This window comes from Tachypleus tridentatus, chromosome 2, assembly GCF_004210375.1.
Source record: "Tachypleus tridentatus isolate NWPU-2018 chromosome 2, ASM421037v1, whole genome shotgun sequence".
Classification (NCBI taxonomy): domain Eukaryota; kingdom Metazoa; phylum Arthropoda; class Merostomata; order Xiphosura; family Limulidae; genus Tachypleus; species Tachypleus tridentatus.
In genome coordinates this window covers 154,431,385-154,456,213 of record NC_134826.1, presented here as the reverse complement: position 1 = coordinate 154,456,213, position 24,829 = coordinate 154,431,385, and the positions used below count along the sequence as shown (strand labels likewise).

The window sequence follows — 24,829 nt, the reverse complement described above, 5'->3', positions numbered from 1 at the left end:
GTTTGTTTTGAATTTCGCGTGAAGCAACACGAGGGCTGTCTGTGCTAGCCGTCCCTAATTTAGCAATGTAAGACTACAGAGAAGGTAACTAGTCATCACCACCTACTGCCAACTCTTGGGCTACTCTTTTACCAACCAATAATGGGATTGATCGAAAATTATAACGTTCCCCACGGCTGTAAGGGCGAGCATGTTTTGGTGGGACTGGGATTCGAACCCGCGACCCTCAGATTACGAGTCGAACGCCGGGTCGTGTTGTGAGTACAGTACAGATAGCCAATATTGTAGCTATGCGCTTAATAACAAAGAAACAAGTGATTTTGAAATGAGAATTTGTGTTAGAATTAATAACAGAATATTTCTTATTTACGATTTCATTATTGTTATTGTTGTTCTTGAATTAAATTGAGACGAACCAAAAAAAATAATATTTTACTTTTAGTTTTATTAGTAATTCTAAGTATTTTAATACGATTTCCCAGAGTTCAAGAATATTATATTGAAATGAATGAATTCCGCTCTGTAATATATGCGAAAATAAATTTTCTCGGCAGCTTTTAATCAACGGTTGATAAATACGTTCGAACAACACTACTGACTCATGCTCTATTAGCTGCTAACAACAGCATATTTAATTTCGTTTCACAATTCTAGGAGCAGGTGTCGTCACAATGTGTTGTAAAGGTGGGACCTTGGTTCCTGTTAATTATATATCTGAGTATAAAGTATTTTATTTCGAAACTGAAAAATGACTGTAAGCTACTTCCTACATAGAACCGGTTACAACAAAGCACGTGGCTAACGACTTGTTATTGCCAACTTGCTTTGACCGTTATGAGCGTGAATTTTCCTTCCTGTGCTAACTTACCGTACAACCTGCCAGACCAATGTGGACACCCAAGGTCAACACTACAATAATGAGTTTATGTACACACTACAACCACATGACATTAGAGTTTCTGGAAGCTTCAATACTCATGTAAGCCACGTGACTACCACTTACTATAAAAGAGCAGGGTACTGCAAACCCAGTTGTTTTTGTGCTATATCTGGTTTACAGTTGTGAAAAACAGGTAGGTCATTCCATGAGTTATGTTATAGTCATTAACGAAATGGCCATAATTGCTTTAAAATAAATGAGAGAGAACGTTTATCTTACTTTATCTTATGTAAGAGAGAACTGTTTTAATATAGATTTACTGAATATGACTTCCATACGGTCCTAAATGGTTTATTGTATTGTGTAGTTCATCAGGGTAACTGATACATATAATATTGGTCCCTTTTCCACAACGTAATAACGAGGTTTACACGACCTTAACTCATCTGTAATATACGATATATATAAATACGTATATCAGTTAGTCAAATCTAACGTTGTTGTCTATATTCAACCAATTTTGGTTTTGAAGGAAATTAACTGTAAATATGTTTTCCTTGAAATATTTTATACATTAAGTACACCAGATGTCGTTTTTCACTTTAATCGCGTCGGTTTTCCTTGACTGAGTTCCAAATGTGTACAATACTTTTCCTTTTCAAAGATTTCCCCTTAACGTGCGTCTGTAATCAACCGTTCACTTGTTCCTGTTTTGTTTTTATACTTGTTACGTAAGCACTCGCTTTGATATTACAAGAAGGCTTGGATACTTGTCAAACTTTAATATTACAGGAAGGCTTGGATACTTGTCAAACTTTAATATTACAAGAAGGTTAGGATACTTGTCAAACTTCACAATGCACAAGTGAGAACAATTAGAAACTAGTAATGCATTTTTCTTTCTCAAATCCACGAACACATTTAAAGCTGTTCTCATTAAAATCAACTATACGCCTTACCAGCTTCCAATACCAGTTATTATAAAACGTCCAAGGTTTACCATACTTTTAGTACCAGGTATTATAAAAGTCCAAGGTTTAGTACACTTTTAGTACCAGGTATTATAAAAATTCAAGGTTTACCAGACTTTCAGTCCAAAGTTTACTAGACTTTCAGTATCAGGTATTATAAAAGTCCAAGGTTTAGTACACTTTTAGTACCAGGTATTATTAAACTCTAAGGTTAACAGAATTTCAGTAGCAGGTGTTATTAAATAAAGCCCAGTATTTATTTTTGTATGGAATCCTTATAGAAATATTTATATGTACGTATCTGTGTCTGTGGTAAAAGGAATATCTTAAAAATTATTATTTAATTACATTAATTGTCTTAAGGCGACCAGAATCAGCTTTACAGAAGAATAATGAACTTAATATGAGAATTTGTTGAAAACGTTTTAAGAAAACTGGAAGTTGTAGTAGAAGGGCAGTAATGTACAGGATGGTTATCTCTGTTGTTGACTAATACATCTCTAAGAGTAACAGTCTCCCCACAGTAACAACTGGGATGTTGTGAATTTAAGCAACTTTCAATTACTAGTCATTGGTTCTCATCTGTTTTTGATTTTGTCTGGAAAGTGCGGTGAATAGTTGTGAACTTATAGTCACAACGTCTCAGCTGTTATTGTGAGAACTGTTACTCTCAAATAGATGTAAGTGATGTTCAGGATGGTTATATTATATTTCTTACCACAAGTTACTCCCAACTTCCACCGTTTTCTGAAAATAACATTTTATATTAGATCTTAGAAATAACTACAAACTATTCCGTAAGTACTGTGGGTAGTTCATATTTTTGTTGTTGTAACAAATATAAAGGGAGTGACAAACGTAACTGCTTCAAGTTTGTCTTTCCAGCATAAATCTAAATGTACGTATGTGTATGATATATTAATACCCAACTGTCAACTAAAGTCAAATTACAAACAATTACTGTGTTAGAAACAACAAACCCAAACCTCTCACTAATGATATGAACAAAAACAAGCCGAATCAAAGAATTAATAACGCAGAACAAATTGAAAGGATCCCCAGGGTACAGTCTATAACGTGCGATATAAAATGTACCCTACGTGTGTAGTATGTGGCTAATGATCCACTAACCGTGTTTGAGATTGTTAAATTATATTTACAGAAAAGTCATGATGAGAACAGTGTTTGTAGCTCTGATGATGGTTGTCTGTTTTCATCTTACGATCTCTGCTACTGTGGTTGATGATGAAGACGATAGCTTGGATCCTGACAGCCAGGTGGAGCTCTTGTCTCCAGATGATGAAGAAGGGTTTTTTTTCAACCACAACATAAACCCATTCAACTTTCCGGACTTTAGCGAAATGTTCAAGAACATGTTCGGTGAGATGAAAATAAACTGAGATGTAAAGAATGGGTAAAACACAGTGCTAATTGTGCTAAGAATGGGTAAAACAGTGCTAATTGCCTGAAGTAGAAAAAATAAACTCTTAATACCTACAACAATAAGGCTTAGTGTGTAATAACGCAGGATAAGACTTACTCTGTAATTAGAAGTGGATTATGGCAGCATCTTTAAGTGTCATGTTTAGGCTTGTAATAACGTAGGATAAGACTTAGTTTGTTATTAGAAGTGGATTATGGCTGCATCTTTAAGTGTCATGTTTAGACTTGTAATAACGTAGGATACGACTTAGTTTGTTATTAGAGGTGGATTATGGCAGCATCTTTAAGTGTCATGTTTAGGCTTGTAATAACGTAGGATAAGACTTACTCTGTAATTAGAAGTGGATTATGGCAGCATCTTTAAGTGTCATGTTTAGGCTTGTAATAACGTAGGATAAGACTTACTTTGTAATTAGAAGTGGATTATGGCAGCATCTTTAAGTGTCATGTTTAGGCTTGTAATAAAGTGTCATGTTTAGGCTTGTAATAACGTAGGATAAGACTTAGTTTGTTATTAGAGGTGGATTAGGGCAGCATCTTTAAGTGTCATGTTTAGGCTTGTAATAACGTAGGATAAGACTTAGTTTGTTATTAGAGGTGGATTAGGGCAGCATCTTTAAGTGTCATGTTTAGACTTGTAATAACACGGAATTATTGTAGTAATAGATTCAGAATTAAACTAGATCATAGAATACGTACAAGTTTAAAATTAGAAACAAATAATTATTGATTCGTTATAAAAAAATATGTTCAGATCTTAATAACATCAGTTAAAAAGCCACTGTCAGTTTCTCTGTTCTAACCTTTTTAACTAGAATTATACTTAACACACTATTCGGTAATATCACATTATAATTGTTGCTCATTGTGTTTATTAGTAATGTTTTTAATTAGTGTCGCCCTCTATACTTATAATTTCTGCTAGTTTCTCCTTTGATTACCAACATAATTATCCTGCAGAATTAATGAACGGAATTCAGAAAAGAATCATCGAAGAAAGTAAAAAATATCCTGAAAACTACAATGATACATTAACGGAAGAAGTGGTTATTAATGGCAAGAGATACAAGATGAAGAAGAAAGTCATCCGAAGATTTGACAACACATCTTCAATCTTCATCAGTGCTGTGTCCTACATTCCCGCGGAAAGGAGAAAGGTGAATATTAGTTATATATTATATTACTATTGACATTGAGGGACGTTAGTTCTGATGAGATAAATGTGGTTTAACGGCTGGAACTCCTTTAAAACTTGGGAAAGGAGTTTATATTTATGGAAAGTGAACTGCACCATAGTAAGTAATTACTGATGTTTTTTAGTAATCTAGTGGCACAGCGGTATATCTCCGGATACGCACCGCTAAAAATTTGGTTTAGGTACCCGTGGTGGTCAGAGCACAGATATCCCATTGTGCAGTTTTGTGCTTAACTTCAAACAAACAGAAAACTGATTTTAGAGGTTTTTTATGTAACAGAGTCGGAAATATGTTTACTCAGTTGTGGTATGACAAGCCTGTAGAGTTCTTACTAGAAGAAATAAAATATTTTCATTGTCATTAGATGAGGTAAACGTTACATTCTTATTTTTACCAAATTATTCAAAAGAACGTGTTAAACTATTAAAACTATACGTCTGAGTGTTAAAGTTAGTTATTTTTAGAAACGATAGTTTATAGCACATTTATTTACGTAACTGTGTGCAAATCATACGTTATGTAGTTCAGTTGTTGTTAATTAACTCATGCTACTAGAATCTTACAAGTTTTTCATTCTTTTGATTAAGTATTATTGCATTATAAATCGTGTGTGTGAAACGTTCTAGGCCACAATCAGGCTGTAAATTTTCATACAAAATGTAGTTTGATTAAACAAGATATAAATTTAGTCAGCGTGGTCGTAAATTTATCCATAAAACAACGTATAGTGGTAGTTTTAAGTAAAATTATCACAAACAGTATTGTTATAACAGAGTTGAGAAGAATAATTAGTCTTTTCATTGTGTTCTAAAATAAGTAAACTAGCCTGTGTGGACTTTAACAAAAAGAGACAATTATTTAAGGATCTGGGTACAACTGTGGTAACAGAGTAACGCACATTTCTATATACGTTTGCCTCATTTTTAAAATATTATTTTAAAACAAGTGAACTGTGTGTTATTTTATTATTAATATTTGTCACCAAGAAGTTGGAGACACCTGCTAGCAAGAATCCATACATAAAACCTAATAATGGACATTAATTATGTGTGACAACACTGATTCACAGTCTGTGTGTTATGTCTCGCTCAGTATAATAGTACAGCGTCATATCTCACTGAGATTGAAAGGTAATCAGTAACGTATGTTATATCACTCATCCTGATTACGCTAAAATAATAATTTAGTAACTCAATATTTAAGCAAGTATAGGCTCATTTGAAATGTCACTAGTCAATAATGTTCAATAAGTTATTGTTATTTCTTTTATGCATAATTTATACTTAGTGGTTTTAATAGCCTACACTTTTCTTTGCAGAGGGCGCTGCTCAGCAAACTGTCGGATCTATAGGTAAGATATGAATTTTTGGTCAGGTTAATTGCATGTTCTTTCTGACTGTTGTAATGTGAAACTGTAGATATCTTGTAAGACCTGTAGAACTCACGAATATCAACTTGTTCTCTTTTTCTGTGTTAGACAAGAAGATCTGAACCACGAGGAACCAGTGTTTACCCAAATATTCCTGATGTGATGTATATATAGCAAACAAACCTTTTTATTAGTAGGGAATTTGAAACGTTTAGATTCATGTCTTATCTATTCTTGTATAAAATCTTGTATTTAGATGCGAATTGATAAAACATTTATACATTCAAATAAATATTTATATGCACAAACTTTGATAATGGTTTATTTGTCTTAACTTCTAGGATTTCTCTGTTCACACGGGGAAGTAAATTTTTATATATATATTTATAGTGACAGACACTGGAAAACATTAGTATTTCCGCTCATCCTATTTTTGGTTATTTGTTTCTAAACAGTTTATTTGTCGTTTAATTTACATAAAAAATATGTAGATGTGTGTTAGTGTAATATTTATAATATATCATACTTCTATTAGCCTTATCGTGATACTTTTTAAGTTATGAGTAAAAAACCACTCGGGACGCAGGGGTACGAACACTTTCTGTCGTAACTGTAACACACAAACAATATATACAAAACGTTTGCATATAACTTTGAATATGTCAAAAAAAATAAAAATTCAACCAAATAAAGCAATAATGTAAGTCTTAAGGCTCACTTGGCTTACCACAGAAGAATGTACGAAATCACTAACGTTCCCGTGTTAAAGATTACACAAACCTAATTATTTTTCAAATATTACAAAAAAAAGAGAAAAACATAATTTCTTATTTATGTATTACATTAAATGTCAAGCACTTACACCAAACATTCCTCGCCATACAACCTATTCCACTAACAACAAAACAGAAACTAAAACACACGCGAACAAAGGGTTAATTATTAGTTATGTTTAATAACAATAACATATTATCTAACAGCCAGGACACAGGACAGATAGGTTATTTGGTGTTTGTAAACCTATCTCAGTAAGAGTATATTTTCAAAATTCTTTATAAATCTATATCAATGACAGCAGTTAGCAAATAAAATTATAAGCTTCCTTAAATCCACACGATCTAAAATTCAATACTTCGAACGCATGTCTGGACCTTATAGACTCAACTACCTCTGGACAAAAGGAACTTCACCCAGTGCATGTCTGGACTTCATCGACTTAATCATCTCTGGATAAAAGGAATTTCCTCCAGTGCATGATAATCAGATGGGGCAAGGTCTGGAAAACAAGGAAAATTTGGAAATGTTTTCCCAGTCTAGCTCTTCAATCTTTGCAGATGTGATCCTTGCTGTATGGGGCCGTGAATTATCCTGGTGTAACATAACACCTTTACCATTGATCAAAGCAGGCCTCTTTTCTTTCAGTGCAACATCAAAGTGTTCTAACTGTTGACAGTAGAAGTCTGATGTAATCGTTACATTGAGTGGCAGCAACTCAAACTGTACCACACCAAGAATATACCACCAAACACTTAACAAGACTTTCCTTGGGTGGAGGTCCATTTTGGTCTGTGCTTCAACCAGCTTACTTGCACTGAACCATTGTCTGCGGCACCTAACATTTTTATAATATATTCATTTTTCATCTCCAGTCACTAACCTGTCCAAAAATAAGTGAGTTACGTTCATGGGAATGTAGAGAAGTGGAAATGTCTACTCTTGCTTTAAGGTTGGCTTCTGTAAAATCATGGGGGACCCATTTTCCAATTTTTAACACTTTTCCAAGCTGTTGCAGATGATGATGAACTGTTGAATTAAGTTTCTGTGCTGGTTCTTCAACTGTTACAGCACAATCTTCAAGTGCAGCTAGCAGCAACTTATCATTAAACTCAACAGGACAACCTGAACATGGTGCATCACTTAAGTTGTAGTCACCTGATCTTAACTTCTGCAACCACCTTCGACATTTTTTTTTCATTGAGAGACTCCGCACTATAAACTCCTTGAATATTTTGTGGAGTTTCTACTACAGTATTATCCTTTATAACTCATAAAGCATTATATGTATAATGGGCTCCTCAGACGAATCCATCTTCATAAGGGTTTATTTGATTAACGATCTGAAAAAGTCGAGTTGGGTTAGTTTCTTTTATTTGTCTAAACATTTTCATACACGTCCTACTACATATTTTAGTCATTAAAGCCTTCTATAAAGACAAAAATGATGATGCACTTTCTGTATTAAATTTCAAACATAATTTAAGGGATGACCTGACAAAATTATTTAGTAAAAACTGTAGGATTTCACATACTGTAACACGTTACTGGACTGCAACCATCGATGGATAGTTTAAGAAATTAGGCCATGTAGGTTGTTCTGCTAACAACCTGTAGAAACTGAAAACAATGTATGTACTTGTGATTATACGAGTGGAAGATTTTACATACATCTGTGTACGAGTGGAAGGTTTTACGTAATCTCTGTATGAGTGGAAGATTTAACATATATCTCTGTATGAGTGGAAGTTTTTTACAAACATCTCTGTATGATTAGAAGGTTTAACATACATCTCTGAAGCATTACACAAAGGAATCAATTTGTTTTATTCAACACAAACTTAACCAGTCATTGAGAACACAGAATATGAGAAATTAATCACGATGTTAGACCTCGAATTCTAATTATGATAACTGACCACCCAGACATTGCTTGAAGAGACAACCACCAGACTAGTTGTTCTCAACAATGTTTCGGTTTTCACCAGCAAGTGGAACTTATGGAAGCAATCAAGATATTAGACCTCGAGCTCTAATTACGGTAACAACTGACCTCCAAACGTTGCTTGAAGAGACAAAAATCAGGCCAGTTGTTCTCAGCAATGTTTCTTCAAAAAGTGGAATTTTTTGATATTCTTTTGCCATACAGACATGTGAAAAAGTTAGGACATCCTATGACAGCCTGTGTATTTTGTAACAATGCTAGATATATAGATATTTAATTTCAATTTCAACAACACTAAGAGATTATAGGAATATAACTAAACAATTAAACCTGAAGAAAAGACTTTTTAAGATCTTCTGTAAATGTAATTCTACAAAAATGCATATTCTAATTGAGGAAAAAGTTAGGACACCCCACCCCCTAATAGCTAATGTTACCTCCTTTGGCTGAAATAACTTCAGTGAGACGCTTCTTGTAGCCATCTACCAGTCTCTGACATCGGTCTGAAAAAGGTTTGCCCCACTCCTCAATGCAGAATTCTTTCAGCTGTGAGATGTTTGAGGGGTTTCTTGCATGTACAGCCCGATTCAAGTCACCCCACAGCATCTCGATGGGATTAAGATCTGGGGCTTTGACTCGGCCATAGTTTGGCTGTTAAAGTGAGAGTGAGCACCATGGTGAGAGCAAAAGCGCTGTCTGAGGCCTTCAGAAAGAAAATTGCAGCAGCTTATGAGTCTGGTAAGGGATTTAAAAAGAATCCAAACGATTTTGAAATCGGCCATTCCACTGTCCGGAAAATAGTCAACAAGTGGAGGGTTTTCAAAACAACTGTCAACATGCCCAGGTCTGATCATTCAAGTTCACCCCGAAAGCAGACCGCAAGATGCTAAAAGAGGTCTCCAAACACCCTAACATCTCATCACGGGACCTACAGCAGGCTCTGGCTACTGTTGATGTAAAAGTGCATGTCTCTACAATCAGAAAGAGACTACACAAGTTTAACTTGCATGAGAGGTGTGCAAGGAGGAAACCTTTGCTCTCTAAGAGAAACATCAAGGCCAGACTAAAGTTTGCCAGAGAGAATGTAGACAAAGACCAGTACTTCTGGAATAACGTACTTTAGACAGATGAGTCCAAAACTGAATTATTTGGACACCAAAACAGAGAACATGTTTGGCGTAATCCAAATATAGTATTCCAGGAAAAGAACCTCATACCAACTGTGAAGCATGGAGGTGGAAGTGTTATAGTTTGGAGCTGCTTTGCTGCAACAGGACCTGGACAATCATAGAATCCACCATGATACTGTGTATCAGAGAGTGCTTGAGGATCATGTGAGACCATCTGTACGAAAATTAAAGCTGAAGCGGAACTGGACACTGCAACACGACAATGACCCAAAACATACCAGTAAATCCACCAAGGACTGGCTGAAAACTTAGAAATGGAGATTCCTGGAATGGCCGAGTCAAAGCCCAGATTTTAATCCCATCGAGATGCTGTGGGGTGACTTGAATCGGGCTGTACATGCAAGAAACCCCTCAAACATCTCACAGCTGAAAGAATTCTGCATTGAGGAGTGGGGCAAACCTTTTTCAGACCGATGTCAGAGACTGGTAGATGGCTACAAGAAGCGTCTCACTGAAGTTATTTCAGCCAAAGGAGGTAACATTAGCTATTAGGGGGTGGGGTGTCCTAACTTTTTCCTCAATTAGAATATGCATTTTTGTAGAATTACATTTACAGAAAATCTTGAAAAGTCTTTTCTTCAGGTTTAATTGTTTACTTATATTCCTGTAATCTCTTAGTATTGTTGAAATTGAAATTAAATATCTATATATCTAGCATTGTTACAAAATACACAGGCTGTCATTGGGTGTCCTAACTTTTTCACATGACAGTATGTGTAAAAACGGCTGACGATGACCGAGAAAGGTCGAAACGTTGTTCACTCCTCTACATAAAATTTCTTTTTCAACCCAAACCAGCCGTTATAACATGTATATTTTTCTCTACAATTGTGTTTTCTCGTCATCACTGATTATTATTTTGCCATATTTTTGTAAGATGTAACTATTTTTCTCTACATTGAACTTGTACCTGAAGAAAGTTGTCATGGAAATTACATGTAGATATTAAAGATATTTTAGAGTCTAACAAACTACGTCAACTCCCCAATGTTAGTAACTATCAGCCTACCACATTTATTTATTTTTTAACCTGGGCTCTGTTTCTGTACAAATCGTTGAAAGCACATATTTAGGTCAAGCTCTATATCTAAAGATGCCTGCATTGGATGACTTGTCCACAGATAATAGGTATTAAAAAATAAAAGCAAGTTAGGTTTGGAACATTTAGCACTGTAGACAAGGAGCTTGACCATACGTCTATTTTTGTATTTACTTTTTGAAGGAGTTTTAGTACAAAGTACTTTAATAACTGGGACATTAGACTTTAAGCCACGCTACAGAAGGAATTTTTGAAACTAATTATAATGCTTTCGACCCCACAATTTTAACCCTAACTTTAACTGTTTAACATCAAGCTATCTTCATTTTACATCTAGCCAATTGGAATTATCAGAAACCTGTTTGATGAGAGAAGAAATTAAGGTGAATCATTTCTACTTCATGATTAAGAAGTTTTGTTGTCTACCACAACTGGGGGTAGAGGGCTTTTATGTCATTGAAGCCCATTGATGAAGGTTCACTACTTGATACATTCAAGATGTGAGCCCTGAAGACTGCTACTGTAAGATTAGTCCTCTGGGCTCCGTAGTATCAGAAAACATCACGAGTTGCCTTACTGTTAATGGTCCTGACCATGAAGTTAGAGTGCTAGCAATCCAGTCACGTATTGGATACACTTCACCTTGGAGTGGGCCAAATCGCAATATTCATGATCCAAGTTGTCAAGACCTAAAACAAGACACTGACATAAGACTCTAGGTGATGCATTGGAGGATTTGTGCAAAAAACTATTACAATGGAATATGTGCTAATCTCTGGCAGGATCATCGCTGTGAAAACAGTGGCACCAGTTCTGATGTGAATTTATATCTTGGGCACCAGTGATTTACCTCAATATTACCATCATTAGCTATGTCTATGACTCCAAAATTAAGGACAGTTACAAGTGCTATCATCACCCCTGTCTATTACTCAGGGTTAAGGACAGTTAAAAGTGGATCTTCCCACCAAATCATTGAATGAAGTGAACTAATAGTTCTCACTTCAACAGGTACCAGTATTAAAGTATTCGAGGTAATAAAAGGCTAACAGTTGGATGAAGGACAAAGAACTGCAGAATCTAGAGGATGACCATCTGATGAGGTGCAGAAAGACACCAATCTAACTGGAGAGGAAAGTAGAAGATTCTTGAAAAACCCAGAGACGTCTCTTCCTGACAATCTTAGCATCCTGGAGCTCTTTAATCGTATTTTGAACCTGTTGTCTGAGTTCCTTTAGGGAAACAGCTGAGATTATTCATACACCGCTGGCCAAAATCTTAATGGACATAAAGAAAAAAATATGCATTTTGCGTTGTTAGACTCAACCAATTCTTTGAGTATAGCTTCGAAAGATAACAATAAAAAAATGAAAATAAAAAATAAAAACCGTTTTTAGCATTTAATAGGGAAAATGTGAACGCTATGAAATTAGCCTAAATACTAGCTGGTCAAAAGTTTAAGACCATACTGAAACGAAGCGTTAATTGGTAAACGAGTAACGAAATTTAGTCATTTGTGTTGAAGCATTAGCGTTGTCAACATTTCCCACTGACATCTCCTGTGTTACATTGGGTAAACACATGGCAAAGGCTAAAAAGTTGACATAGTTTGAACGTGGCAGAATTGTCGAGCTGCAAAAGCAAGGTCTCTCTCAACGTGCCATCGCTGGTGAGATTGGGGGTAGTAAAATTGCTGTTGCAAATTTCTTAAAAGACTCTGAGGGATACGGAACGAGAATTTCAAGTGGCCGGTGTTGAGCAGGAGAATTCGACGGTTTGTCCGGAAAGACACCAGCAGATCGTCGAACCAGATTAAGGCCCTTACAGTCGCAGAATGCAGATCAAGAACAATAAGACGGCACCTTCAAGAGAAAGGCTTTAAAAACCGTAAACGTCTTCAAAGGCCACGCTTCCTTCAACACCATGAAAGAGCTCGGTTAAACATTACTGAGAAGCACCAAATATGGGACTTAGAAAAGTGGAAGAAGGTTTTGTTCTCTGATGAGAAAAAAATTTAACCTGGATGGTCCAGATGGTTTTCGACGTTACTGGCAGGATAAGGATATCCCACCGGAGACATTTTCTACACGACATAGTGGAGGAGGTTCCATCATGATCTGAGGTGCTTTCTCCTTCCATGAAACAATGGAGCTTCAGATTATACAGGGGCATCAAACAACAATTGGCTACATTGACATGTTGGAGAGAGCATCCTTATTGACGGAAGGCCCTCACTTGTGTGGTAGTGATTAGATCTTTCAGCGGGACAATGTTGCAATCCACAATGCCCGCAGGACAAAGGACTTTTTTTATGGCGAATAACGTGATTCTTTTGGAACATCCAGCGTGTTCGCCCGAACTGAACCCCATTAAAAATGTTTGTGGGTGAATGGCAAGGGAAGTCGATAGAAATGGACGTCAATTCGAAACAGTGCATGATCTCCGTGAAACCATCTTCACCACTTGGAGTAACATTCCAGCCAGCATTCTGCAAACGCTTATATCGACCATGCCAAAGCGAATGTTTGAAGGCATTCGCAATGACGGCCGTGCAACTCACTATTGAGACCAATGGTTGGGCATTTCGTACCCTGTTTAGGACTTATTTTTGGTATGGTCTTAAACTTTTGACCAGCTAGAATTTAGGCTAATTTCATGGTGTTCACATTTTCTCTATTAAATGATAAAAGGTTTTTTTTTATTTTCCCTTTTCTTAGTTTCATCTTTCGAAGCTCTACTCAAATAAGTGGTTAAGTCTAACAACGCAAAATGAATATTTTTCGTTATACTCATTGGCCTTAAGATTTTTGCTAGTAGTGTATATTTGTGTAGTTAATAGTTTACATTTAGTGCGGATTGTGGGGTGATGTGCAGAGCTGGTTTAGCTGATATTTTTCGTATTTAAAAATAGGTTTGCCTTTGTAAGAATTATGTTTATTTTATCTTTTAATAACTTTAAGATTTGTTGGTTTCGTGTAATTTAACATTTGTTGAACTTCAAAATTATCGTTTCCTCAGTTTTAATGTTACTTGAGTTACAAAATGAGATGATTAAAGGAGTGTTAACATGATTTATGATCAAAAGGGTGAAGATGTCATGTTTTGAGTTATAATTAACATTATATATTTACTTAACCAATGATAACATGTTCTTACAAAGAATTAATTGTAGCAATAAAAATATATTCGTCTGAATCAGTAAACGAAACAAAAGTAGCTGCTGGTGTATAAACTATTTATTGACGACACCAGATACTACAAACTAGATCTAGAGTTGATTACACTTAGAAATATTTAAAGTAAAATAACGAGTTAAACAAACTGTAAGTAACACAGTCAGTAATATTTATTCCAACAAGTCTCTAGATTATCAAGAGAAAAGGGGTTTTTTATATCATAATATCTATACAGTTTTTATTATACGTTTTTATTTTGAGTGATGATAATAAATATAGCTCAGGTAATTTTCCTCATCATTTCAACTCACCAATAACCAGTTTTAACTAATGTTGAGCAGGTGTTAGTGTATTATTGTGATCAAAGTGGTTCCGAGGACAAGTTTCTACCGATAGCAGTTTACATTTATGTGTTGAAAATAAAACCAAACATAATAAATAATTTAAATAGAAGAAAGTTGTTTAACAGGAGTTTACTACTCCAGTTGTATCCAAATCTCAATAAACCGTTTAAAGTAATTAAATACTGTGTCGTAGTAGAACCAGGAGACGTAAGAATTTCTAGGTTTGACCAAAGTCTCATTCTCTACGCACTTTCGAAGTATTTCCAGATTTGAGTCCAAGGATGCCTGTGTGAACTTTTCAGTCAATCGCCTGAAGAGAAAAATAGTGAGACTGAAAGCTAAAAATAGTTACTCTTAAATCACTTGCTAACGAATGAATTACACCCAACACTGTTCATATCAAAGTATATTAGTTAGACGGAGAACTGAGAATATCTACTCTTAAATCACTTGCTAGAGGATCAGTTACTCTCAGTACTGTTCATAATCAAAGTCTATTAGTTAGACTAAGAAATAACAATAATTAGCCCTAAATCACTTGCTAAAGCATCAATTACTCCCAACATATTTCATAAATCAAAGTTTATTATTTAGACGTAGAAGTGACAATAGTTACTCTTAAATAACTTGCAAACGAATCAATTACGTCCAACACTGTTCATTAACAAAACTATATTAGATAGACTAACAACTGAAAATAATTACTCTTAAATCACTTGCTAATGGATCATTTATTCTTACACTGATCAATAATAAATATTATCCTACTGGTAACTCTGAAAACTTCAGCAATAAATATTTTTGCAGTGGTAACTGTGACAACTTCTAGAATAAATATTGCTACAGTGTTATCTGCGACATTTTTTACAGTAAACATTACTACACTAATAACTGTGACAACTTGTACAATAAAAACTACTAGACTGCTAACTGTGACAACTTCTACAATAAATATTACAACAGTGGTAAGTTTGACAATTTCTGCACTAAACTTCATCACAGTGGTAACTACTACAACTCTACAATAAATATTACTGAAGTGATAACTGTGACAACTTTACAATAAATATTTCAAATGGATAGCTGTGACAACATCTACAATAAATAATACTACAGGAGTAACTGTGATAACATCTACAATAGATATTACTACAGTGATAGCTGTGACTATTTCTACAATAAATATTTCACATTTGTGACTGTGACAACTTTTGCAATAAATAATAATGGTAAATTGAGAACTATGACATCTTCTACAATAAATATTACTACAGTGATAACTGTAACAACATCTACAATAATTATTTCACAGTTGCAATTGTGACAACTTCTACAATAAATAATGCTACAGTGTTATTTGTGACATTTTCTTAAATAATATTACTACAGTAATAATATTACAACCTATACAATAAATTCTACTTCAGTGGTAACTGTGACAACTTCTATGAAATAAATATTATTATAGTGGTAACTGTGACAACTTCTATGAAATAAATATTATTATAGTGGTAACTGTGACAACTTCTAAAGTAAATATTACTACAGTAGTATTTATCACAACTTCCACCATCAAATTATTGAAGTGGTAAGTGTGATAACTTCTAAAATAAATGTAACTAAGGTGAAACTGTGACAACTTCTACAATAAATACTACTAGAGGGACAACTGTGACTTTTTCTACAATAAATGTTATTACAGTGGTAACTGTGACATCTTCTACAATAAATATTTTTACAGTGATAATTATGACAAATTCATAATAAATATTACTATAGTGATAACTTCTACAATAAATATTAGTACAATGGAAACTGTGACAACTTCAACAATGAATGTTATTATAGTGATAATTGTAACAACTTCTATAATAAATATTATTACCATAATAATTGTAACATTTTTTACAATAAATATTACCACAGTGGTAACTGTGACAACTTCTACAATGAATATTACTACAGTGATAACTATGACATTTTCTACAATAATTATTACTACAGTGATACAGTGACATCTTCTATAATAAATATTATCACAGTGGTTACTTTAAAAATATCTGTGCTAAATATTACTACAAAGATAATTGTAGCAACTCCTACAATAAATATTATTACAGTGATAACTGTGACAATATTTACAATAAATATTATGAAAGGGGTAACTGTGAAAAGTTCCACAATAAATGTTAGTATAGTGATGCTGTGACAACTTCTACACTAAATATTACTAGAGTTGTAACTCTGGAAACTTCTACAATAATTATTACTACAGTGGTAACTGTGGGAATTTCTACAATACATATTTCACAGTGATAAAGGTGGCTACTTCTACAAAAAATATTACTACAGTGTTATCTAGAACATTTTCTACAATAAATATTAATACACTGATAATTGTGACAACTTCTATAACAGATATTAGTCACTTGCAACTGTAACAACTTCTCCAATAAATATAACTAGAGTGATAACTTTGACTCTTGTACAAAAAATATTAATGCAGTGGTAACTATGACAATTTCTACAATGGATATTATCATAATAGTAACTGTGCTAATTTTGGCAATAAATATTACAGTGATCACTGGGTCAACACATACAATAAATATTACACAGTGGTAAGAGTGACAACTTCTAAAATAAATATTTTACAGTGTTGTCTCTGACAGCTTCTATATTAAATGTTACTACAGTGATAACTGTTACAACTTCTACAACAAATATTATACAGTCCTAACTGTGACAGATTTTACAAAAAAATATTATTACAGTGATAACTGTGACAGCATCTACTATAAATATTACTATAGTAATGACTGTGACAACTTTTTAATAAATGTTACTACATATGATAACTGTGCCATCTTTTACAATAAATATTATCAAAGTGATAACTGTGTCAACTTCTAAAATAAATATCATCACAGTGGTAACTGTGACAATTTCTACAATAAATGTTACAACAATGACAACTGTCACATTTTCTATTATAAATATTACTACAATGGTAACTGTTACAACTTCTACAATAAATATTACTGCAGTGATAACAGTGACATTTTCTACAATATATTTTACTAAATGAATAACTGTTACAACTTCTACAATAAACATTTTTTCAGTCATAACTGTGATTCCATCTACAATAAATATTACTATAATGATAACTGTGACAAATTCTACAATAAATATTATTACAGTGATAACTGTGGCAACATCAACAATATATATTTCAGTGTGATAACTTCTGCAATACATACTATTACAGTGATAGCTAAGACAACACCTGCAATAAATATTACTACAGTGAAAAGTGTGAGAACTTTTACAAAAAATATTATCACAGTGGTATCTGTGACAACTTCTACTATAAATATTATTACAGTAATAACAGTGACATTTTATACAATAATTGTTACTACAGTGATACAGTGACATCTTCTATAATAAATATTATCACAGTGGTTACTTTGAAAATTTCTGCAATGAATATTACTACAATGACAATTGTAACAACTCCTACAATAAATATTATTATAGTGATAACTGTGACAACTCTACAATAAATATTATTACAGTGATAGCCGTGGTAACACCAACAATAAATATTTCACTCTGATAACTGTGACAAGTTCTACTATAAATATTTCTTCAGTGATTACTTTGACAACTTGTACAAGAAATATTAGTACAATGGTAACTGTGACAACTTCTATTATGAATATTACTACAGTGATAACTGTGACATTTTGAACAGCAAATGTTACTAAAGGGTACTATGACATCTTCTACAATAAATATTATCACAATGGTAACTGTGACAATTTGTAAAACAAATATTACTACAATGACAACTGTGACAAATTCTACAAGGAATATTATCACAGTGGTAACTGTGATAACTTCTACAATAAATATTTCACAGTTATAACTGTGAAAACTTATACAAAAAATGTTACTGAGTGGTAACTGTGACAACTTTTACAATAATTATTGCTACTGTGATAACTGTGACAACTTCTACAATAAATGTTACTACTGTGTTAACTGTGACAATTTCTACAATAAGTATTACTACAGTGTTAACTTTGACAACTTCTAAAAGGCATTATTGCAGTAATTAATATAATGGTTTTTACAAGGAAATACTACTTTTGCAGTTACAGCAGCACAGCTGAAGATGAAATACTCTTAGCCTGAAAGCATAGCACAAAGTATATGAAAAACAAACCTGACAGCATAAACTCGAGGAGGTTCATTTTCAATGAATAGTGTCTGGTTTTTAGGAGCAGGTGGATCATCCTCTATTCCCTTTGGAATCAGAAAGGAGACTGTATACTTTGTGGAACACTTCTCATTTCCACAGCTTTCTATCTTGGTTCGAATTGGCATTGTAGTGTTTATAAACATATCTGCAATAAAAGTCAGAACTCAATAACTCTTCAATACATTTATTGTCTTAAGCCTTAGCAACTATGTAATGTTTTCCACTTACTCTTTGAGTTATAACCTTGTATATAACGCCCTAAATGATATAAAACTGATGCTTGTGCAGTAAACACGGACGAGTCTTTCACAGTGACGCTTACCCACGTTGTTGTTGAGTATTTTCTCTCTTCGTATTCCTAGGTAAGAGATATGTGTACATTAGTTGACATCATAACTTACTCATTGTGATATGTTTAGTGTTCAGGAAATAAAAATAATTAGATTTAAGCAACAAGGGTAAATTGTGGCTGGCTACACTCGATATTTGACTACTAACTAATAGTTTTAAGAACTGTAATTTAAATATGTAATTCTCAACTGATGATTAGCTGTTTTTCATTTCCATGACAACTAGCCTTTTGTTTGGATATGTACTTCTGAATTGATGATGATTGGCTGTCACTCTGAAATGCAAAAACTTGCTGTCATTTGGATATATAATATTCAAATGTTGACTAGCTGTCACTTGTTGCAGTGACAAATGCCTTGATACTCAAATTAGCAGTTGTCAATTCATTTCTCATCATATGTTTGGCTAATTTTTTTGATTATTTGACTAACATCAAATACTACAGATTTTAAACTAATATTTGTTTAGCACTCAGTTTCTCATGTGTCATCCTCATATTTGTTTAATATATATTACCTGATGTTTGACTAACACCTAATTCTCTGGTTATCATCTTCATATTTGGTTAATATATATTACTTATTATCTGATGTTTGGCTGATTTAAAATTCTTTGAATATCATATTGATATCTAGTTAATATATATAACCTTATATTTGGGTAACACCTGACGCTCTGGCTATCATCTTCATATTTGGTTAATATATATTATCTGATAATTTGCTAATACCTGATTCTCTGCATTTCATCTTGATATTTGGTCAATATATTACCTGATGTTTTGCTAACACCTGATTCTCTGCCTTTCATCTTCATATCTGGTTAATATATATTACCTGATGATTTGCTAACACCTGATTCTCTGCATTTCATCTTGATATTTGGTTAATATATTACCTGATGTTTTGCTAACACCTCATATTCTGGACAATCCACATACTGATCATCGCATGAAAGTGAAACTGCAAACTAAAAAATGAGAAAACAAATAAATAAATGGAAATATCTTGGTTCTAACCAACAACTAATAACAAGTAAGAAGTATAACATATGTCTGATTCTAATGATGCCCAAGTAAGAAGTATAACATGTGTCTGATTCTAATGATATCCAAGTAAGAAGTATAACATATGTCTGATTCTAATGATATCCAAGTAAGAAGTATAACATATGTCTGATTCTAATGATGCCCAAGTAAGAAGTATAACATGTGTCTGATTCTAATGATATCCAAGTAAGAAGTATAACATATGTCTGATTCTAATGATATCCAAGTAAGAAGTATAACATGTGTCTGATTCTGATGATGCCCAAGTAAGAAGTATAACATATGTCTGATTCTGATGATGTCCAAGTAAGAAGTATAACATATGTCTGATTCTGATGATGCCCAAGTAAGAAGTATAACATATGTCTGATTCTAATGATGTCCAAGTCAGAAGTATAACATATGTCTGATTCTAATGATGTCCAAGTAAGAAGTATAACATATGTTTGATTCTTATGATGCCCAAGTAAGAAGTATAACATATGTCTGATTCTAATGATGCCCAAGTAAGAAGTATAACATATGTCTGATTCTAATGATGCCCAAGTAAGAAGTATAACATATGTCTGATTCTGATGATGCCCAAGTAAGAAGTATAACATGTGTCTGATTCTGATAATGCCCAAGTAAGAAGTATATCATATGTCTGATTCTAATGATGCCCAAGTAAGAAGTATAACATGTGTCTGATTCTAATGATGTCCAAGTCAGAAGTATAAGATATGTCTGATTCTAATGATGTCCAAGTCAAAAGTATAACATATGTCTGATTCTTATGATGTCCAAGTCAGAAGTATAACATATGTCTGATTCTAATGATGTCCAAGTAAGAAGTATAACATATGTTTGATTCTAATGATGCCCAAGTAAGAAGTATAACATATGTCTGATTCTAATGATGTCCAAGTCAGAAGTATAACATATGTCTGATTCTTATGATGTCCAAGTAAGAAGTATAACATATGTCTGATTCTAATGATGCCCAAGTAAGAAGTATAACATATGTCTGATTCTAATGATGTCCAAGTCAGAAGTATAACATATGTCTGATTCTAATGATGCCCAAGTAAGAAGTATAACATATGTCTGATTCTAATGATGCCCAAGTCAGAAGTATAACATATGTCTGATTCTGATGATGTCCAAGTAAGAAGTATAACATATGTCTGATTCTAATGATGCCCAAGTAAGAAGTATAACATGTGTCTGATTCTAATGATGTCCAAGTCAAAAGTATAACATATGTCTGATTCTAATGATGTCCAAGTCAGAAGTATAACATATGTCTGATTCTAATGATGTCCAAGTAAGAAGTATAACATATGTTTGATTCTAATGATGCCCAAGTAAGAAGTATAACATATGTCTGATTCTAATCATGTCCAAGTCAGAAGTATAACATATGTCTGATTCTAATGATGCCCAAGTCAGAAGTATAACATATGTCTGATTCTGATGATGTCCAAGTAAGAAGTATAACATATGTCTGATTCTGATGATGCCCAAGTAAGAAGTATAACATATGTCTGATTCTAATGATGCCCAAGTCAGAAGTATAACATGTGTCTGATTCTAATGATGCCCAAGTCAGAAGTATAACATATGTCTGATTCTAATGATGTCCAAGTAAGAAGTATAACATATGTTTGATTCTTATGATGCCCAAGTAAGAAGTATAACATATGTCTGATTCTAATGATGCCCAAGTAAGAAGTATAACATGTGTCTGATTCTAATGATGCCCAAGTAAGAAGTATAACATATGTCTGATTCTGATGATGCCCAAGTAAGAAGTATAACATGTGTCTGATTCTAATAATGCCCAAGTAAGAAGTATATCATATGTCTGATTCTAATGATGCCCAAGTAAGAAGTATAACATGTGTCTGATTCTAATGATGTCCAAGTCAGAAGTATAAGATATGTCTGATTCTAATGATGTCCAAGTCAAAAGTATAACATATGTCTGATTCTTATGATGTCCAAGTCAGAAGTATAACATATGTCTGATTCTAATGATGTCCAAGTAAGAAGTATAACATATGTCTGATTCTAATGATGCCCAAGTAAGAAGTATAACATATGTCTGATTCTAATGATGTCCAAGTCAGAAGTATAACATATGTCTGATTCTTATGATGTCCAAGTAAGAAGTATAACATATGTCTGATTCTAATGATGCCCAAGTAAGAAGTATAACATATGTCTGATTCTAATGATGTCCAAGTCAGAAGTATAACATATGTCTGATTCTAATGATGCCCAAGTAAGAAGTATAAGATATGTCTGATTCTAACGATGCCCAAGTCAGAAGTATAACATATGTCTGATTCTGATGATGTCCAAGTAAGAAGTATAACATATGTCTGATTCTAATGATGCCCAAGTAAGAAGTATAACATGTGTCTGATTCTAATGATGTCCAAGTCAAAAGTATAACATATGTCTGATTCTAATGATGTCCAAGTCAGAAGTATAACATATGTCTGATTCTAATGATGTCCAAGTAAGAAGTATAACATATGTTTGATTCTAATGATGCCCAAGTAAGAAGTATAACATATGTCTGATTCTAATCATGTCCAAGTCAGAAGTATAACATATGTCTGATTCTAATGATGCCCAAGTCAGAAGTATAACATATGTCTGATTCTGATGATGTCCAAGTAAGAAGTATAACATATGTCTGATTCTGATGATGCCCAAGTAAGAAGTATAACATATGTCTGATTCTAACGATGCCCAAGTCAGAAGTATAACATGTGTCTGATTCTAATGATGCCCAAGTCAGAAGTATAACATGTGTCTGATATAATAGAACTTTTTTTTTTATTAAACTTCCATTGCTGGATATATTTTTAAATGTAAAAGTGATCGAGGCCGTCAATTGAGCTGTAGATGTTCCGTATGAAAGGAAATTATAGAAATTGTGATACGATATAAATTTTCAGAAAGCTTCACCAATTTTAGTTTCGTTCTTTGATCACCAGTAAATAGTCTGTGGTTTGTCCATGAAACACACGATCTCTAGTATATAACCTGTCCTTTTTCCGTAAAACATTCGAGCTCTCCAGTATGGATCCTATGAGTTGTCCATAAAACAGTGAAACTCGTCAGTAAATAGCTTGTCGTTTGTCAATAAAACAGTCAGAGTTCTTCAGTATAGAACCTGTTTGCCTATAACGTCAGTAAAAGATTTGTCGGTAAAGCATTCTTTGCTCCCCAGTAAAAAAAGCGAACTGAATCATAGAGTATATAAATGTGAGATATTTTCAATCAGTGATAAAATAAGAGGAAGTCTTAAAATAAACAAGAACCTTATTTTCGTTTTTACCTGAGCGGCCAGTGCGAAGAGCAGGGAAACCTTCATTTTCCAGGTTATCCTGCAAGTTGACAGTGGTAGGAAAGAGATATTTAGTAAAAATATATTTTATCACACTATAAGTTGGCTATATATACACACCATTAAATTAAACGCTACACCTTATTAACATTATTTTATCTTATATAGTACAAGTAGTTTAAGTATAGTACAAGTTTTATTACCCACTTTCTATTATTAAGGGTTACACAAACAGTGAACGTTTACTACATACGTTCTATTATTTTACCATGTTACCCAGTCAGTGGACTTTTTATTACCCACTCTCTATTATTAAAAGTTACCGAGGCAGTGAACGTTTATTATTTACTTTCATTTATTAAAACATGTTACCCAGAGAGTTAACGTTTACTACATACGTCTTATGATTTAAACACGTTACCCAGTCAGTGAACGTTTACTATTCACTTTCTATTATTTGAACACGTTATCCAAAGAGTTAACGTTTACTTGCCCGCTTTCTATTATTAAAACATGTTACCTAGACCATGAACATTTATTATCCACTTTCTGTTATTTAAACGAGTTACCCAAAGAGCAAACGTTTGCTTAGCCGCTTTCAATTATCAAAACATGGTTCCTTGACAGTAAACGTTTCCTTACCAACTCTCTGTTATTTAAATATTGTACCCCGACAATGTGTTTCTATAATAATGTTTTTAGGCATCTTAAGATCTAAAGATGACAGAAGGAACTTATGAATCCTTATAGGAAACATACTTATAAAAATATACTCACAGTTTGAAACCACTGTCATGGATCACGAACAAAGTCCTACACTAAACAGCATAACTGTGCAATATATATATACACACACAGCGATGCCATGAGCAGACCTTGAATATCGTCTTTATTTTTTACGAGAACATGTTTCCTAACTAGGAAGTCTTTAGAGAATTGTGGTCCTTTGTAACTTAAATTAGAAGGTTTCTTGGTTAGAAAAACAAGTCAGAGACGTATCTGAAAAAACATACGGTTAATGACCTTGAGTGTCCACATCAAACGGGAAGGCCTGAACTCTAAATGTCAATGTCCTCACGCCGTGTTGATTCGGTCAGGTCTGCATAAATTTTAATGACAAGGATTTGACATGTAAACTTTACAGAGTGTTCACGAACTACAAACACCCATTCTAAGTGACACTCCGTATTTGAACATAATGTCATCATGTGCACTCTTGAAATATTATAAAAATGAAACATTTCAGCAATAGTCAAAACAGTTTTTGATAATTTAAGAGCTCGAAATATGGACCAGTAAATTACTGAAGCAGAACTGTTACAGCTGTGTTTGAAGGTTATTTATTCACGTCTAGGGACGAATAATTAGATACAGGTTCTAATGCATAAGGACAAATTATTACAGACATGTTTTAACATGTGAGAACGAATTATTACAGACATGTTCTAATACATAAGAACAAATTATTACAGACATGTTCTAATACATAA

General features: G+C 33.5%; 2 protein-coding genes across 2 annotated transcripts; one reads left to right on the top strand and one right to left on the bottom strand.

Annotated features, from left to right (window-relative positions):
- Window positions 1-933: 933 nt before the first annotated feature.
- On the top strand, window positions 934-6,167 carry LOC143245406 (uncharacterized). The gene is made up of 5 exons (XM_076491712.1): window positions 934-1,073; window positions 3,014-3,231; window positions 4,255-4,451; window positions 5,809-5,841; window positions 5,968-6,167. Exons 2-4 carry the CDS (start codon window positions 3,021-3,023, stop codon window positions 5,839-5,841), a joined length of 441 nt encoding a protein of 146 aa, XP_076347827.1. The 5' UTR covers window positions 934-1,073; window positions 3,014-3,020; the 3' UTR covers window positions 5,968-6,167.
- A 7,858-nt stretch (window positions 6,168-14,025) lies between these two features.
- LOC143245404 (heme-binding protein 2-like) lies at window positions 14,026-24,464 on the bottom strand. Its single transcript, XM_076491707.1, has 6 exons — window positions 24,117-24,464; window positions 23,331-23,379; window positions 19,846-19,917; window positions 18,826-18,955; window positions 18,562-18,742; window positions 14,026-14,637 (listed from the first exon to the last, which is right to left on the bottom strand). Exons 2-6 carry the CDS (start codon window positions 23,364-23,366, stop codon window positions 14,460-14,462), a joined length of 597 nt encoding a protein of 198 aa, XP_076347822.1. The 5' UTR covers window positions 23,367-23,379; window positions 24,117-24,464; the 3' UTR covers window positions 14,026-14,459.
- Between the last annotated feature and the right edge of the window lie 365 nt (window positions 24,465-24,829).